This window comes from Falco biarmicus, chromosome 4 (genome assembly GCF_023638135.1).
Source record: "Falco biarmicus isolate bFalBia1 chromosome 4, bFalBia1.pri, whole genome shotgun sequence".
Lineage (NCBI taxonomy): Eukaryota > Metazoa > Chordata > Aves > Falconiformes > Falconidae > Falco > Falco biarmicus.
Genome location: NC_079291.1, coordinates 34,133,011 through 34,151,420, shown reverse-complemented (window position 1 = coordinate 34,151,420; position 18,410 = coordinate 34,133,011). Strand labels below are relative to the sequence as shown.

The 18,410-nt window shown below is 48.6% G+C and overlaps 1 protein-coding gene across 2 annotated transcripts in view; it reads left to right on the top strand.

Moving 5' to 3' along the window:
* The first annotated feature begins 1,486 nt into the window (after positions 1 to 1,486).
* Positions 1,487 to 18,410, top strand: part of NXPH1 (neurexophilin 1) — a 142,349-nt gene continuing 125,425 nt past the window's right edge. Inside the window, exons 1-2 of one of the 2 annotated variants that reach the window (XM_056338678.1) lie at positions 1,487 to 1,714; positions 2,679 to 2,840. In XM_056338678.1, coding sequence (XP_056194653.1) covers positions 2,787 to 2,840 — 54 coding nt within the window. In that variant the 5' untranslated portion in view covers positions 1,487 to 1,714; positions 2,679 to 2,786. The other variant, XM_056338679.1, reaches the window with a different exon arrangement.

The window sequence follows — 18,410 nt, the reverse complement described above, 5'->3', positions numbered from 1 at the left end:
CTAAGCATGGACAAAGCCCCTGACTTATGGGGAATTTAAGAGTGGAAGAGATATGAAGGAGGGAGTTGAAAGGGAAAAGTCAGCTGTAATTTTTTGTTACCCATTTGAAACAGAAGTCCCTAGGCAGCTTTAGCCTGCACTGTAATGCAGAGGCTGTCTGGAGGGGCAGGATGACAATATGATTCCTCGCAGGCAGCACGCTTCTGTTCAAAGCTGTGACGTGAACATTCCACATGTCTAGCAGAGCGATGGTGCTGGAGACATATGGAGGTGTCCATCTTCCAGGTGTTTGAAGCAGAAATGGCCATGGGGGAGGCTCTGGTGCGGCTCTTTCAAAGCGTACCCATTACCTTCCCACTCCTTTCCCCACTCCACTTCTATTACAGTGTTCCAAACTCAGACCCCCAAAATTAAAACAGTATTTTACAGCTTTGTACGGAAACCTCAGATTGCAGATATTAATTACCAGGACATGCTCTGAGAGAAGAAGCAAGGATTTGGCAGGACAGCTGAAGTCCTCTTTTTTCTCTCTCTGATTTCCCTCTCTCTACAGCATGCTGGCTTGCTTCTTGGTTCCCCTTTGGGAGGTGATAAATCTGAATTTTGCTATCGAGGCTGGGCATCTGGTAAGGCTACCCTGTGCTGTTGGTATCCTCCCCGTCACCCTGTCCCAATGTCACACTGGTTTGGGGGATGGAAGAGGGCAGGGAAAACCCCACAGGACTCCTTGTAAAGAAGGAGGAAAACAAGGTCGATGAGACCTTTCCCTTTGCATGACAGCTGGCGGGATTAGCCACAGCACTGGGCAGGGATGAGCTTTCCAGCTTCTCTCCGAGGGGCTGTCCAGCCACAGGTTCCTGCTTGCGGATGACAAGCAACGCTTTAATCCCAGGGCTTGGCCCCCGCAGCCGTCCCGCAGCTCCGCTCCAAGACCCCACCGCCTCAGTGCCTGGCTGGCGGGCGCCCGCTGCCTTCCCAGGCTAAGCACCGCTGCCGTTGCACGGGACACCCCTGAGGAAGGTGAAAAAACTAAAATGAAAGAAAGAGGAAAGAAGGGCTCTCCCAGGCTGCTTCCCGGCGCCGGGCGGGCAGCTCCCGCGGGCGGGCGGAGAGGGAAAGGCGCTGTGCCCCAGCCGGCAGCGCGGGCAGCCCGGCGGGCAGCGCCGGCACCCCGGCGGCGGCAGGCGGCGGCGCGGGCAGGACAAGCGGCGCGGGCAGCGCGGGCAGGACAAGCGGCGCGGGCAGCGCGGGCAGGGAAGGCGGCACAGACAGGGCAGGCAAGAAGGCAGGCGGCGCGGGCAGGGCAGGCAGCGCAAGGCAGCTCGCGCCTCCCGGGGAGGGCTCTAATTCATCACCCCGCTCAGAGGAGAGGATGGGACGCCGCTAAACTCCCCTTTTCTCCCCTCCTCCCTTCCCCCCTCGCCAAGCAAGCCCACCCCCCCCCCCCCTCCCCCTTCCACTGCTCTTTCTCTCTCCCCAAGCAGTGAGGCTCGGACAGTGCTCGGCTCCGGCGCTTTATTTTAAGATGATCGGCCAAGGTCTTTGCAGATAGATTTTATCTGAAGTTAAATAGCAGGCGCTCGCCGCTCCCTCGCCAATAAGTCATTTTTAATAGAGACAAATCGCCCTGGACGCCCCGGAGCGCCGGAGCCGCCGCTCCTGCCCGCGCCCCCCGCCGAAGGCGAGCGGGCAGCCCGGGCAGCTCCCTTCTCCCGTAAGTGTCCTGCTCGGCGCAGCCGGAGCGCGGCCGTGTGCGGAGAAGGGGAGGCGAGGGGGGGAGAGCCTGCCAGCCGCCCCGCCGCCCTGACAGTGCCTGCGCCGGATGCACAGCGGCCGCGGGACACCTCGGTGCGGAACGCGGCGAGGAGATGCGCAGGGGCGGCGGGCTGCGCCGCGGCGCTCAGCCCCTCTAGGCTCGCCCATGGAGCGCCCCGCGGAGCCCCGGCAGCCGTCGGACCCCCCACGCCGTACGTATCCCCGCCGCGGCCCCCCCGCGGCGGCGGGGCCGCCCGCAGGGCACGGGGGCGGAGGAGGGCTGGGGTCGGGGGTGGGGGTCCGCGCCCGTCGGGGCTCCCGGGGCGGGGTGCCGGCCCGGGGCGAGGCGCAGCGCGCCCCAGGAGCGGCGGGGGGAGGTGGGTGCTGGTGGGGTTACGCAGAGCCTGCCCGCGCGTCCCGGAGGCGAAGCTCGTCTCCTCGGCTCGAAGCGCCCGGGCGCAGCCGGAGCCCCGATCCCAGCGTCTCCTGCCCCTGCTCCCCGCTTCGGCGCCGCTCCGCTCTCCGGCGCGCTGCCGGGGCTCCGCGGCCAAGCGGCGGGCGGCTGCCGCCCGGTGCTCGCCGAGGGCGCGCAGGCAGGCGGGCAGGGCTGGCGGCGGCACCCCCGGGCCGTCCCAGCCCACACCACGGGGCTCTCCCGCCCAGTAAAAGGACCGGGCGCCGGGGAGCGCTGCCTACAGGCGCTCTGCAGCCAGCCCGGACCGTGCGATCACTTTGCTCTGACGCTGGATTAACTCGATTTTAATCGTTTTTTGTTTCCCCCACCCCCATCCATCCACACACCCCATCTCCTCCTTCTCTCCCGCCCCCCCTCCCCCCCCTTCCCTACACACCTCTCTTCTCCCCTTGTCTCAAGCCTAACCTTGTCTTGTGGTCATGGGGTGTATAATTTCATTTTTGCCTAGGCTGGTGAGAGCTCTGCTTGTTCTGTAAAGTGGATGTCAGGTGGATCTATGTTCTGGAAGGAACAAAGAGGCAGCGAAGGCAGCGCGGGGGAAGTTTGAGCGGCGAGGATGCAGGCTGTGTACTGGTACGCGGTCCTTCTGCTGCAGCCCACCCTCTACCTGGTGAGTGCCCCCGGCCCCTCGCTCGGGCCAGGGAGGGGGGAGCTCGGCTGGGAGGAGGGCACCAGCCTGCTGGAGAACGAGCAAACTCACGGCAACTGCCGGCGCCCCGCAGCCAGCCCTGCCCCGTCCTCCCGGGGTCGGGCCGCGGGCGGGCGCAGGGCTCAGCCGGGAGGGCTCAGCGTGGTGCGGGGCGGGGGGGGCAGACCCGTAACTTCTGCTCCGCGGGGAAGGGGAGCGCCGCCGGGCGGGAGCGGGGCCGGGGGCTCCCGGGCAGGATGCCCCGGTGCCTGCAGGGCCACCGGAGTGCCGCCGCGGGCGCGCCCGCCCGGGCTGTGAGCCGGAGGCAACTTCTCGCCCTGTGCTCCCTCCCGAGGGCGGGAGCCCCTCCGGAGGGGACCCCCCCGGGGTGGCACTACGGGCGGCGCGGCACAGGCGTGCGGGCACTCGGTGACGAGCACAGCTAGTGTTTTCCGCGTGAAGTGTCATTGACTTCCGTAGCAAAGCTCCTTTCGGATTACCGGGGGAACACGAGTAAACAGCGCCGTTATCTCCCTCAGCACACACTTTATTCCCCCTGCGATCGCAAGGAACAAAACAAGGCAGGCTGCTCCTTTGCAGCCCGTACGCTCGCTCGCCTGCGAGGCGTTAGGCAGGCACACGCTTGGCGAGAGACCGTCCCCGTGGCGGCGGGGGAGGGAAAAGCCCCTTTTCCGGGAGCGCCGCCGAGGGAAGCGCCCCGGCGCCCGCACAGGGGGAGGCGACGCCTCGGGCCCGGCCCCGGCTCCGCGGCCACCGGCTGCTGCCTGTGCCGCCGCTCCCTGCGCCATCGCGGTCGCGCCACCTGGGGGCGCTGCGGGGCAGCGCGGCGCGGCGGAGCGCGGGGCAGCCAATCCCCGAGCGGGCCGGGCCGGGCCGGGGGCAGGCGGGGCGGCGCGTGCCTCCCGCTGCCGCGCTCCGCCGGGGCTCCCGCCCGCCCGGGGCTCCCTGCGCCCGCCCGGGGCTCCCTGCGCCCGCCCGCCCGCCCGGCCCGGCCCGGCCGCCGTGCCTCCCGCCTGGGGCCCCTGCCCTCGCCGGGCCGGGCCGAGCCGCGTCTGCCGTGGGCCTCTCTCCTCCCCGCCAATTTTATAGCCGGGGGTGGGGGGACCGGGCAGGAAAGCGCGTGCGAAATAATCTATCAAAAAGCCAGAGCGAGATCGATACGTCGTGTTAAATTTTGAATGTGTTTGCTGGCAGTTAAACTGCTCTCGACTCATTACAACAACAGTGCTGGATTTATTCTAATGCGCTGCAGTCTGAACAACAAGCGCATTAATTCTCCTTTAATTGTAAACTGGGAGCATTTGAAAACCATTCAGTGTGCAAATTATGCTGATTCAATTACCGTTTAGTTACAGACTTCATTACCTGAATGCCTCTTTTTTTTTCTTTCTTTCTTTCTTTTTTTTTTTTTCGGAAGGCTTGGCATTGCAGAGTAAAGGAGCCGATTTTCCAGTTTCTTTCGAAACAATGAGAAATATAATAGTAATAATAAAACCACCCAAAAAAATCGTGAATAAAACAAGCTAGGGGGAGGGGACACGCTCTTCGGCTAGGCTGTGTCTCCTGCCAAAACACTCGGGGGGGATCCAAAGGAATTTCCCTGTCTAACCCAATTCTTCTGAGTCGGTACTTCCACGTTTATGCCAATCTCTCCCTCTTCTCCGTATTTCGGGAGTGACTCTGAAAGTTTACATTAGGCCATCGCGTGATAATAAACTGTTTATAAGCATCGAAGCATGAAGTTTTGATTAAGCTTTAATGCGGTGCCACAAACCAGCCAGGTGCAGCACTTTGTTGTGCCTCTCCGAGTGTGCGCGTCACCCTGTGTGGACTAGAGCAGTTTCAATTACGAATTAAATTCTCACTAGCCAACCTGTTAGGAAGGGCAAATGAAGCGGCAGCACAACCAGCTCCCTATCGAGTTTGTTAAAAAATCCTTTTTGAGAGGGGTTACTGATGGGGGGTGGGGGTGGGGGTGTCGCGTGTTTCCTTCCCCTGCGCCTGAGCCAGGCGGTGCTGGGGGGCAGTGAACAGCCGCAGCCAGGCTGGGCTGCCTCCAAGTTACTCATTTACAGACACTCGCTGGTTTGTAATTTCTCTTCACACAGCAAACCACTGCCCCCCCCCCCTCCCTTCCCTGTCCCCCAAGTTAAACCCCTTCCTAATGAAATCTTGGGGGGAAAGTGCTTCTGCTTTTCTCCCCCTTTTCAGTAGAACCGTGTGCCGTCCAGCCTTATTGACTGAAATTTATAGAGGTCACAGCCGACCAGAACGAGTAGGAATTTTGCTAGGGTAGAGACGGTTCACCGTATTATGTTTATTGGTAAGAACATCAGTTAGCCTCTGCGAGACATGCGTTTTCTCCTTGTTTCGAGCTGTGTAGTGTATTGAAAGTGTTACATTTGATTTGCAATGGAAGTGCATTTCCTTTGGCCTAAGCGGATACCTTAGTACTTACTTGGTAGAATTAGGAGTTAACCTATAAAGGTTATTTTCTTTCTTTACATGTAGAGAGCTGCAGAAAGTGTTCAAACGGCTACACTCGGTCTTCTTATTTGCCACGAGGCTCATTTCACCGCTGTACTTTCGAAAGCTTGTCAGTCTTATTCTGATGGCAATGTTTTCTTAACTAACGGTGCCATGCCGAGCTCGCAATCGTCATTAAGGAAGAGCGCAAATACCGGGAAAGAAAAAAACACCCGGAGATCGTAGACTCTTTCAGGTTTGAGCTCTGTTCATAAGGGCACCGGGGTTTTACATTAAGGGTTTCCCTTAATGGAAACCTTCTCGTTTAATTTCCGCCTAGTTGCCGGTGAATTTGCAGTCTGACACCACAGGACAATAAACCGCCAGGCCGTTTCTTTTCATTTCTTTCTTTTTTTCCTGGGTGGAAGTAACCTGCGACTACAACACGCGCGGGCTACTGGCAAAGACAGCAAGGCTCCGAACTCGTTATTTCTCACTGGGACAGGTCAAGCGCGGCCCCGAAGGAGCAGGCAGATCCTTTCGGTGCCGGCTGCCAAAGAGCCCCTGCGTGAGGCAGGGGCCGGCGGGCCGCTGGCCGGCACCTTCCGACGGCTCCGGGCTCTCGCACCGTCCCGCCGCTCGCCGGCCACCAGCCGGGCCCTGCGCACCCCCGGCAGCCCCGGGCGCCGGGAGGCACGATGCAGGATTTCACCCCCCGGCCCGTTCACAGGCTCTGCCTTCGCTTGCTCAAGGGGCAACTTCCCGCACGGTACAGGCAAGGAGTGCACCGGTTTTGCTGGGATCACCCCGGCTTGGAGAGACTTCGGCTCATTACTTAGGTACTCCTTACTCGGAGTAGCGGGTACGGAACTAAAACCAGTCCGAGTTTTGCTTTGTATGCTGCTAGAGTAAGGATTCCGCCCCAGCCCCCCGCAGCTTGTCGTCTTTTCCCAGCAAAGTATTCCTTCCCCGGTGGGTGTGTAAATCAGGGTGTACACCAGAGCTGGCTGGCAGAGCGTTTTAACTCCGTGCAGAATTAAAGCAGCGCAAAAGCAAACGGAGGGGTGATTTTTCCCGCCCCGACGACGGCTGCGGGCAGGTTGTTTCGCGCGGGGGGGGCCTCTCTGCGCGGCGCTTTGTCAGAGCGGTGCGGCTGCGGGGTCCCGGGGCACCTTGTTTTACAGGGCGGTGGCTTTGGCAGAGCGTTTTCAAGGAAAACAGCCTGCTAAACTCCTCCCCGTGCCAGGCTGGGATTTTAAGGTCTGTTCCACACCGTCACTGCAGTTCGGAGGCCTTCTGAGAGCCGAGCCGAGCTCTCCTGCAAAAATGTTGTGAATAATAGAAGTTTAAAATTGTCCTCAGCGGTGGCACACTTGCTACGGTGTTGACTGAGGGAGGTAAACAGGGGGTTAGTGGCTCCGGAGTTTGTGTACATTTAATTTTCGCTCTCTGTCGCACTGTTTGCGGTCATTTCACCCGGGTTAATGAAAGCTATGGAGAACGTGAAGAGGTATCACGTGCCGGTGAAGATAAGTTGTTCCCCCCCCCCCCCCCCCCCCTTTCTTTTTAAAGATAGTTGCTGATTGTGACCTACTTTGTCATGGGAGGGAAAAAAAAAACCCACCAACTCAAAACACAAACCCACAAACCTCTCTCTATAGGCGGCAAAGATAAACAAAGATAAAGGAAAACAAAAAAGAAGAGAGAAAGTAGGCATTGTCCTGTCATAATCACCACCCACAGTATTTGCTCAGAGGCAGTTGGTGCTGAAAGCTCTCTGGTATTGCCCCCCCCCCCCCCCCCCCCGTAAGGGATTTCTTGCGATTTGGAGCCTGACGTCGAAGGCGGGGAGGGGGGCAGGGGACTTGGCGCCCGGGAAGACAAGTGGCTTTTTGTGCGAGAGAGTTTACGTAGCTTTAAGACGATCCCGCTCCCTCTTTCTAAAGGAGTTTGAGAGGCGCTTTCGCAGTGGTGTAGGGGGAATAATTACCCTTTCGGAAGGTAAGGCACGGGAATAGCAACCGGACTCGGATTTCGTATGAGGGAAACAAATTTATCAGCGCTGGAGGTTTTTCTGTTAAGTGGAGGATGGTGCATTCTTTTCCTTCCTTCCTTCCTTCCTTCCTTCCTTCCTTCCTTCCTTCCTTCCTTCCTTCTTAACCAGCAGGGACCTGTGCTAGGAGTTTAAGAAGGCGTTTCCTCGCACTGAAATGTCTTTTTCCCGGTGCTTAGTACACACTATTTTAATTTCTTAAATCGCTGAAGAAAGCGGTCTGGAACAGATTTCACCTTTTAGGGAGGCACGTGAATATAATCCAATATCCCCGCCTCTCTTTGACTAGCCAAATCTTCCAAGTCGGTACCTAGAGGTATCCATTTTAAGCTTTTTAATATTTCCCTGCATCTCTAAACCGCCATTTTAATTAACAAAAAGCCAATTTCCCAGTTGTCTTGGAAAGTGCGGTGAAGCAGGTTAAGAAACCAATTGCTTGGAATAGCCAGCACTTGGAGAAAATGCATGTGTGAGCCATCCTTCCCTCCACAGGATTGGCTTCTGTTCTCCCGACTGGGTTTGGGTGAAGTTATGCTGCAATTTATCAGATAGTTTAACACCCAGCTCGCTCTTCTTGTAAGTCAGCATTAAACCACCTCCTGGGTGCTTTGTAAATACAGCTTTAGCATTTTTTTTCGTGCAGCAGATTGACATGTTGACGATTCTGCTTTAAGAAATGTGGCAGTAAAGTGGAAAACCAAAGGCTGGCAAGCACTTCATCAAGGATAAAAAGGTTCTGCTGTAAGGATGTCACTCAATTTATTGTGAAAGTCGAATGAATTACGTTTAATGAAAGTGCTCCCCAGATGAATATTACCAGCAATTTCCTGAGTTGGCTCTGTCAGATTGATATGAGGAAATGCCAACCCATATCAAAAAAGATCTCCAATCTCAATTACTATGCAAGCTTTCGAAGAGCTCCTTTTTATTGATATGATATATATTGGCGGGTTCTCAATGCTGTGGAAACTGCTTTCTGTTCAGCAGGACAGCATATTTCCTAGTTTATTGTTTAACCCTACGTTTCTCTGTCTGTTGTTTAAACTTCCGCGGGTGCCCTTGGGTCCCCTTCTGGAGGGGAAATCGCCTCTCATCCTCTTTCCCTTTCTGCGACCTAAAAAGACCAAAGTTGTGTGTCTGGCAGAGAGCAGGGGCGATGCTCATTGCAGGAAGTTTTCTCAGCCTGGATGGACAAAGCCGAAGGTCAAGAGAAATAACTCGGCTGAAGCAGTGGCGTTGGATCCTCTCATTTTCAGTGCATGTCCAGGCGACAATCCAGAGCACGGTAGCTCTGTAACGCCTAGCAATCCCAATATGCCCGCCCTTTCTTCCTCATTCCTCTAGGGCTTCTTTGGGCAAATTAGAAATTCACTGAGCCCGCGAAGAGAGAGAAAAGCTGTTAAGTCGCCTCATCTACATAAGAATTGACTTCGTGAGAGGCCTTTCAGTTGTACTTTAACTACTGTGAAACCGGTCGCTGTTTACGAATACAGCTACTTTTCCCAGAATCCATCTTGTTGGGCTTGTTTGTGATTAAAAGAGGGATTCAGTCAGCTTGCTTCTACCACTTCCCCGTTCTTTTTCAATTTTTAAACCGAAGAGTGGAGAGAGACGGTGCTGAAGGGCAGCCGGGAGGTGCTCAGTACTCTGCAACAGGACGGGGACATGGGCACCTTCACACGTGGAGCTGCGCTCCCTGCAGGCAGCATTAAAGAGGAAGAAGAGCTTGTCCTTATCACATGTCGGGTTAGTTTGGGTTCCCATTTTCCTGTCCGTTACCGGATCCGCGTCTAAAACTTTCTTCAATGCACAATTAGTCCATGTGCTTTTTATTTTATTTTTTTTTTAAAGCATGTTTCCCCCTCCCCGCCGGAGATGGTGAACCTTTCGAGCCGCGGGAGGCTAGTGCAAGCGCTGCGGGGAGAGCGGACGAGGGCTTGCAAAGGGACTGGGACAAGGCTGGCTTTGAGGTGCCCTACTCCGCTCCCGGCCAGGGCTGGCGCTCCCCCCGGCCGCCCCCCCCCCGCGCCCTGCAGCACCTCGGGGAGCTCCGGGCGGGCCGGCAGCGGCGCCAGCACCGCGGACAGCGCCCGGCCCCGCCGCCCCGCTCCCGCCCGGGCAGCCCCAGCCGCGCCGGGCACCGCGGCGGCCTCGGAACGCGCCTGTCACAGACGGCCTGTCCCAGGCGTCACTGCTCGGGGCCACCGCTGCTCAAGCATCGCCTGCAACCCGCTCCGAACTTGTCGTTTGGCTGCCTGCGTCAGTGTTCCTGAGGGAAGGAGCAGATCGAAGCTGACTGGCTTTCCTTTAATGGCGAAGCAGCTGCTTTATTTTCTGGGGTAAAACTGACCAGAGGGACAATGCGTGAGTGTGGAGGGGAACAGGGATGGATCTTGGATTTTGTCATCTTGGATCCTTGGCAGGAGGAGTCTGGGGATCAGGAAGGCTGTTCTGGGATGCTCGGCTTTGTCTCATTCTATCCCGGGACAGCAACGGCTTCTCCTTTTGGAGAGAGAGCAAAGGCACCCGAGAGCACTGGAGTCAAAATGAGCTATGGGACATGGCTGACACTGAGACGTGAGAGCAGGGAGTGATTAATTAATGACGCTTTCTATGCTGTGGGTCATGGCAGGAGTGGTTCTCGGATATAGCTGATGTCATCTTTGGGGTAGTGGCACCCTGAGGCAACTGTGAGAGGCAGCCAGATCTTGCTTCCTTCACTTGCTTGTGTCCTGGCAGCCAGTGTTGAGGCTATCTCCCAGCTCCCTCCTTGCTTTCAAGAGGAGATAATCACAGGCAAGTACCTCCACCCCTGTAAATTCCCACTCACTATTGACAGAGCTGTCTTCCAGAGGTCTGCTGCCTGAAAAGCACTTGTCAATGAAACACTGACTTTTGGCAAGGCAGGTATAAGTGGATGACTGATGGAGAGTCCTTCAATAAAGGAATGTGATGGGAATTGAGCTGAGCTGAGGGGAAAATCAACCCACAATCCCCACCAGCCCTCCAGACAAAACCATAAGACATTTATTCCTGATCCATATTCTCCCGTGAATATTGGTAGCGATTGTGATGCTTTTGCTAGACATTTTCCAGTCCCTTTTGATTACACCATGTCTCCGTGCGTGGTGCCTGGAAACTGTATTGTCTGCTTCAGAGATACTGCTTTTATCTTCCAAATGCCACCCTCATTAATGTCAGTGTCTCGCAGTCCAGCTAGTGACAAATGTCTCAGGGACGTTCATCTGCCTTGCACACTGCATCCATCTCTCCAGGCGCCCTGTCTTTTCCTCTCCAAGCAGAGGTTTAGTAATATTTTCTTCCTTGCTCCCTGTGTCTGCTGTGAAATGATTTGTCCACTAGTTGGTCTCTGTCCTGTCTGTTCACATGGTAGTTTTGCCAGTGTCCTCTGGGGTGTCACCTCTCCTGTTAATCTGTTTCATCACTTCAATGATGGAACCAGTGCATGGGAAGATAATCTGCTCTTTTCACATCTGCAGATTGTTGAAGGGGGGCAAATTAGGCTTTTTTACTTTCTGGGAGCCCACCAAATGATAATGATACTTGTGCCCTATTTTCCTCAAATTTCATTTTCTAATCCAGACTTAATGGAAAAGCTAAAGAGTGAAGAACGTGGTTGTTTCTTTGTGTGTGTAACCTGATTGTTTCTTATTGTGTGCACTTGTGATTGCTCTTTGGTTTTTTGCTTGTTTTGTTTTATTTTGCTGACCTTTTGAAAAACTGATAAGTAAAATACACTTATGTTATTTTCTTGTTTATTTCCTTAAACTTTGGTGATAGCTGAACAGGATCCCTAGGGTCAGCAGACTCCTTTTAGCAGCAGAGCTGACAGCCAAAATAATACCAGGAAATAAGTGATCTAGTACCCTCAATTCTTGGAAACACCTGTTATTATAATATTTGATAGGTATATATAAAATATATATTTTAATTATGTTATTTATTTAGAAAGAAAAGCAGAGAGTCACTTAAAATCTAACCAATACAGTATCCTCAGTTGAAACCCAGAAGATGCTACTTACCTTCCTAGTTAGAACATCTGAAGCTTTGATCCAGAAATCACTAAACTCAGAGTTAATTTCTAATAATTCCGGTAGTTTTGGATCTGGATCCCTATGCGTATAGTGCTTCTGCCTGATACTGCATACCTATGCTAGAAATAACATAAGTAACAATACAAATGGAAATGATTGGTGACTAGCATGTCTTTGATTAATGACTAGTATGTCTTGCCCCCCCCCCCCCGCCCCCGCCCCCCGCCATGTCAGCCCTGCATTATGTGGGAGTTAATTTTCAGCTGTCACCGTATTTCCTGCATTTGTCTTAGAGGTGCATATGAGCCACTAGGTGAAAGGAAAAAGAAAAAAAAGAAGACACGCTTTAGCCGTATATTGAGAACACTACTGAAAAACAAAGGCTCCTGTACAGCAGATCCGATGGGTCTGATTCTGCAGTGTTACACAAGATAGGATTCCTATATAAATCAATGGTTTACTTGTGCGAGGACAACAGATTTTGTCTCCTCTCGAAGATTAAGTAGACCATTTCTATCACCGAGAATTGCTTGTCATTATTCCAATGCCACTTGCAATTGAAAATGTAATTGGCAGGTCTTAAAAAAATTTAACTAATGGAATTTCTGTTATGGATAGTTCAGATCACCTGTACCGTAATATTTATCTGCACAGTCATTTTTATAAGCCAGTCTTGATTGAACTTTTGAAAAACAATTCTTCTGCTAGGCTATTTTGTCAAAAAATGTTGTCATAGGCCTTCAGGTATATAAAAATGCTTGTATAAAATTAATGGACTGCTTTTTATATTTACAATCTCATTCATAGCATTTGAGGTCTTGCAAAAGAAGATATGGACTTAAAATAGGAATAATATTAAAGCTGTGTCCTCACGGTTGTTGCACTGTCAATAGCAATATTGTAAAATAGTGGTCTGTTTAAAATTGGAATGTTAGTCTGTAATTTGACTCTAATTTAGAGTAATTTCTGTTGTCACTTTCTGCAGCTACTCTGTATTACATACAGAGTTTTTTCTTTATGTTTATATGGGGAATGCTTTGCACCTTAAGAATATTTTGTAAGCAATTTTGCTAGCTAAAACACGGCAATAATACTGTAGTTTTATGGAGGACAGTTGCTGAGTGAACAGATCCTTAAAGAACAGGGAAATAAGGATTACGAACACAGAGATGTGACATAAATGATGTGCATAATAAATAGTACATCAAAACCTTCACCAATAAATAAGATGGGCTCCATCCTGCTGTCTTCATTTGTAATGAATATTACCTTAACAAGGTACACAATTTTATATTCCTACTTATTTCTTCCCCCTGCTTCCACAAAAAATTCCATTTGCTTAATTGGCTTGCTTGTAGTAGATGGTAGTGTAGTACATGTTGCAAACAGAGGTTCAAAAGTATGACCCTTTTAGTAACACTAAATATCTGATTATAAAATGTTGGGATTTTGAATAGTTACTTGCACGAAGGATTTCCTTCATTTCAGTGGAGCCACTTCTCTGAGTGGTCACTTGGAGTGAGTAAGAAATGACATTGTTTGGCCCTTGATCAGACAGTGGTCTGTGTGAACCATCTCCTGTATCTTCAGCTTCTTTCTGCTGAATCAAATGGGGGTACCTCTAGCTGTGTGCCTCCTTCCCCTGTGAGCAGCTCTACTAGCACTAGTAATTGCAATAGGATACTATCCCACAGAATTATAAATGTATCAGAACATAGTTTGTGTTTGCATCTTAAATGCACAGAATATCTGTTAGCTAGAGCAGAGTGTGGATCTGGGAAAAGTTATTGGGTGGATTAGCAGATTGTAATGATATGGTTCAGTCTATCAGTGTAATGCAATCCAAATGAATATGGAAATGTGTGACTAAGCACATTAGAGGAGGTGTGAGTGCTGCTTCACAATTTATAGAATATTCTGAAATTGTGGGGTTGTAGCAAACACTTCAGAGTAGATGCCAGTGCTTTGTAACTTCTGTTTAGAAGCAAAACACAAGTTTAACTGAAGTCAGGAGATTCATATAGGTTTCAGTACTTTACTGAAGCAGGACCATAAGAAAGTGAATGCATTTATGCTTTTTGCATTTCTGTTTTTAGGATATAAAATGTTCTTCTTCCACGCCAGAAAAGATCACATACTTAAATCATTATAAATGTGCAAAGTAATATTTTTGCTGAATTTACCTCTGGGCTATTTAGGATTTATTACAGTATTATGCTGATAACCAAGCATTACACTACCTGCCATCCCTTAGCCTAAACATATTTTCTTTATTATTATTGGATAATAAACAGTTATCCATTAATTATTAGTTAATAAATATTTTTTTGCTTAATTCTGAATCTTTGAAATCACGATTTGTGACTTATTCTGACTACTGATTCAGCTTCTGAAGAAATAGTCTGCAAAATATCTTTATCTCTGAAATGAAACTTTTCAAATAGATAATTGATTTGTCTTTCTTGGTTTTAGTAAATGTGTTATTGAAGTATTCAGGCACCACCACTTACTGTTTTCTAGAATTACAGAGAGATGCAAATGGTGGCATATCTGTGGCCTGTATGCAGTGTTGTATCTGTGCTCTAGATTTGAAGTCAAATTTCTGCTGATGTACATTTTTTGCAGACCCCTCCAGATTTTTTTTTCCTTTGTGACCATGTGAAACAAAAAATGTACCCTTACTTACCCATCCACAGGAAACGTGCATGTTGATTCAAGACCTTTCAGACTGAGGAGAACTTTGGCATTCGTTCCTCTGGTTATAAAATGGTGTCCTTAGCTTGATAAATATTCCCATTTTTATCAGGTGGTTGAGAATGATGTATCATTACATTTTAGCTTGAGTTGCTTTGTGTGAATTGGCTATTCATAGCTAGCACAGGAAGGGAGAAGTGAGCATTATAATAAATGTGAGAGAACATGTGTGTATGGCTATGTGGCATTCATAGCCTTTGGTTGGAGCAACTTAAGTCTCCTGCAAAATTAAAAAGAGCTGAGTGGGCTCTATACACTTTCATTTCTAGCATTATTTCTGTCATTGCTGTATGCTTTAGTAAATTTACCCAGAAGAATGTTGTCCTGTCTTTGGTCTGCCGTGAGACCCTTCCTTTCGATCCAGGTCTTTTTGTTCTCTGGCAGAATGGCTCAATGGCTGCAGCACTCCTTCACCCAGAGTAATGACCGCATGATTTGTCCCTCAACTTCTATGTTGTGTTTTATCCAAGTGGCACAGTGTTAGTCATCTATGTCTGGCTAAAAAAAGAATCTGTGCTGCCAGACGTTATAGGTGGATGATTTGCTTTAGCTCAACAGGTGGAGCTGTGACTTCGCTAGCCTGTTGATTCAGGCTAAAATTCAGCTAGCTGAACAGGTCCCTGCCTCAATTTTGCTCACATATTTTATGTTCACTAAATTTGCACATAAATAAATACATTTCCATTGCTTATGGAAAGTTTTTAACCTCCTGACCGGTAAAACACTTCAGGTAATAAGAAACATATGTGCTCACGTATTCATCAGAAAAAGTTGTTCATTGGTGGGAACATGATGGTTCTAGGGGGCTGCTCTGGAAGGTTTTTTCTTTGCATATTAATGGGGAAATTAGACTGAGTCTAAGACAGTATTTCCACTTAACCCTCTTTGGGTATGGTTGACCTTGCATGATGTAAGATTAATCCCTGAATTCTAGGAATTTTCTCTGCCCTGTTTTTTTTGTTAGGACCTCAAAGACTGTAGGAATGTTTAGAATAATTGCCTCTTCAGCATGTTTAGAAAAGGCTGCTTAGAGTGTATTTAGTTAATAACTTCTGTAAAAATAGCAAACTCATTGCTTCTACATCCCACAATTCTCATTTTAAAGACTACTTGCAACTCCCATGGTCCATGTCACCCTTTCTGTCTTGATGTAGCTGCAGCTGATGATGTGGTGGTTGGAGTAATGGATAAAGGACCATTCTATGTTGGGAAAACGCATCACAGAAAAACAGGGGAGTCACTTGAAATGAGTTGGGATAATAGCGTGAGGATCCACCTATAAAAGTTCTCACTTCTCAGAAGCTTTCAATTCTCCTGTATTCTTGTCCTTTTATTTTCATTTTTCAACATACACCTGTGTAAACCTGGTTTGTCTGATGAGTGTTTAGGGAAGGATTGTTTCCATATGTATTTGTGCATCCCTTGGTAAGTCAGTGCTTCAAACATAATGCTAGATGTTCACTAAAGACATCAGAAGTGTTTCTGATACTGCACTTAGAGTGGCAGAGTCAGCGGAACAAAGGCAATACTAACTGAAGATTTCAAGTCGCACCATCTCCAGTAAAGAAATAATCGTTGTGATTAGATGAAGCAAAGAGTTTCCAAACAAATTTCATAATAAAATACGCTGAAAATATTCACTGAATGCTTATGGAAAAAAAAAAAAAAAAAGCAGAAATCAAAATGGGAGAGGCTATTTCCTGAACAGAAATGCAGGGTAAATTAATCAAATAAATTGTTTGCCATTAATAATGTGACCAGCTACAGTCAGATTCCAATAAATATGCCCAGTGGGGATGGAAAAAGTCTACCCAACTGAAATTACATTGATAAATTTATCCTAGTTTCCAATGCCTTCTGAGTATGCATTTAGGAAGCTAAAGATGTCATAAAGATACCCTGACAGGAAAAAGGCTCAACTACTTTTTTTAATTGAGATAGTTCTCTTTGACAAAGGAATTATTTTTCAGGTTATTTAAGGATGGTAAATATATCATTGCTTAGGTAGAGAATTCTTAGCAGAAGTGTCAGCATAAAAATGACCTCCAAAGGTTGTAAAAATAAACTTGAGGTTATGCTCTTTTGTTTGTTTTCATGATAAGTAAACATGATATGGGAACTACCTTTTTAAAAAATCACATGGTTTAATCTGTTTTATACCTAAGGAATGTTTGTTATGGTCATCTCTGCTTTTGCTAGAGGATTTGTTAGGAATGGCAGGGAAGGTTGGGAATGGCATATTATTAGTTCATCTGTAATGAAATCTTCTTGGCTCTAAAATATGAATGACTCACTGAAGTTGCATAGCAATAAGTACAGGAATCCAAAAGCAATCCCAGAGCAAATTCCTTCACAAATTCTCAAAGAAAGCAGAATCTGAATAAAGATTCACCCTGTTCCAATTGCCTATCTTTCACAGTCTTCTCCTTTGATGTCTATTTCTACAAAAGTCTGTTTCCCTCTCAACCTGGACCTCTATTTCATTCTTGGCTACTTAAGAATTGTTTACACAGCACATGTACAGCACAACACATTGGTGACTGAGTCAGTGTTACCCGCAAACCTAAGACTCTGACTTCAGTCACAGGCTTGGTTCAGGGCTGAACTTGTCACTTAGGGTTTTGTTGTTTTTGTTTTTTTTTTCCTCATACAATATTACTGCCATTGAGCACAGTAAAGAAACATTGCAATGTCCAATGAAATGACTGTGCATAAAGTTTCTCTTACATGCAATATTCTTTATTCTTCATCTTTGTTGTTTTGTATTGCAGCTTCTAACTTTAATTGGTTAACTACTTCATATTCAGTTACTTAATAATTACTTTACATCAATCTTCCATTCAAGCTCTGGCTTTCTTTAGTGTGATGAATTCAATTCATGACAGTCTGAATACCATCTTCGGACATTTTTCAGTGTGCATGCCCTCACTGCTTGGTACCTTGTCCATGGCTGGTATAAGTCAGACCATAGCAATCTTGTTTTGAACGTCCTGGGCTCAGCTGTCAGCCTCAGTCACACATTCAAGCATCCTGTTGGTCAGCTGTAAGAAGCTAGCAGCATGTAGCTAAGCTCTGCTCCCAGATAAATGACTGCACCTCACATTGAGCTATCACTTACAATAGAATTAGTATCAGCTGTGATAGTTAGACTTGTGGCTTATTTTTGAGCTTAAATGCCAGCACTGCAGTCTAAAATATCATAACTTCTCTAGTAGTCGTGCTCTTGGCTCATAGAGGCACACGAAAGCAAAAAATAGGATGGTGCTGACCATGTAGTTCCAGCTGGGTCTGTAACACCCTAGCCTTACAAAAATATGGCAGGGTCACAGGACTTTTCCACTCTCCATTTCCTTTGTCCCCCACCCATGTTTTTCTCATCAGCACAGTGGCTGAAGCCCTTGCTATGGGTTTAAGAGATTCAGTTTCTTTCTCTGCTTCAGAAAATGTGAACCCAAACCTCACAGTTCTGAGGTAATTCCTTTAACCACCACCCAGTGGAATAAGCTGGGGAATTTTCTTGATTTTGTTTGTTGATCTTACTCTGTTTTGTTTAATACACACAGGTACTCCTTCATTCAGGAAACAGGGTCTCCTAGTAGGTAAATTCTGTGACGTTTGTAGTATTGTCTTTCTCTCTTGCTCTTTGACCTTATGCATATGAGTTCATTCATAGTGGAAGGACTTCTGATTTTGAGAGCCCTATAGCAGAAAAAAAAGCTTTATTCTGATGTGAAAGAAATTCTTGAACCAGAAAGATGAAACTATGTTGCCTCATCAAATCTATGCACTGGGCATATTGGCAAGAGTAAAATACGGTGCCTAGTTCTAGGAGCAGTTTATGCCTCGGAAATGTCAGAACGTGTTTAAGTTAATTCCTTGCCTTCCTTTGGTTGCTTAGTTTGGACAGTTTAGGAGCTTCTGTGAATTATGCTTTCAGAAAACCTCTCCCAGCAGGGATATGTGGGTATCAAGTTCCAGGTTATGAGCTCCAGCAGGTCCTTGGGACAGAGAGAGTGAGCACTTTATTTTGGTAGTTGCAGGTACCTTCTGGGTGTAGCCTGGAGGATCTTCCAAAATTGCTAATACTAAACGTAAGCAATCTTGTACTTTCCTGTTCTTAATCTGCTTGCTTGATCTCCTTTATCTTCACTGCTGCATCCAGGTACAATACTTGCCCTTACAATTTAAAATCCCCGTTAGTCT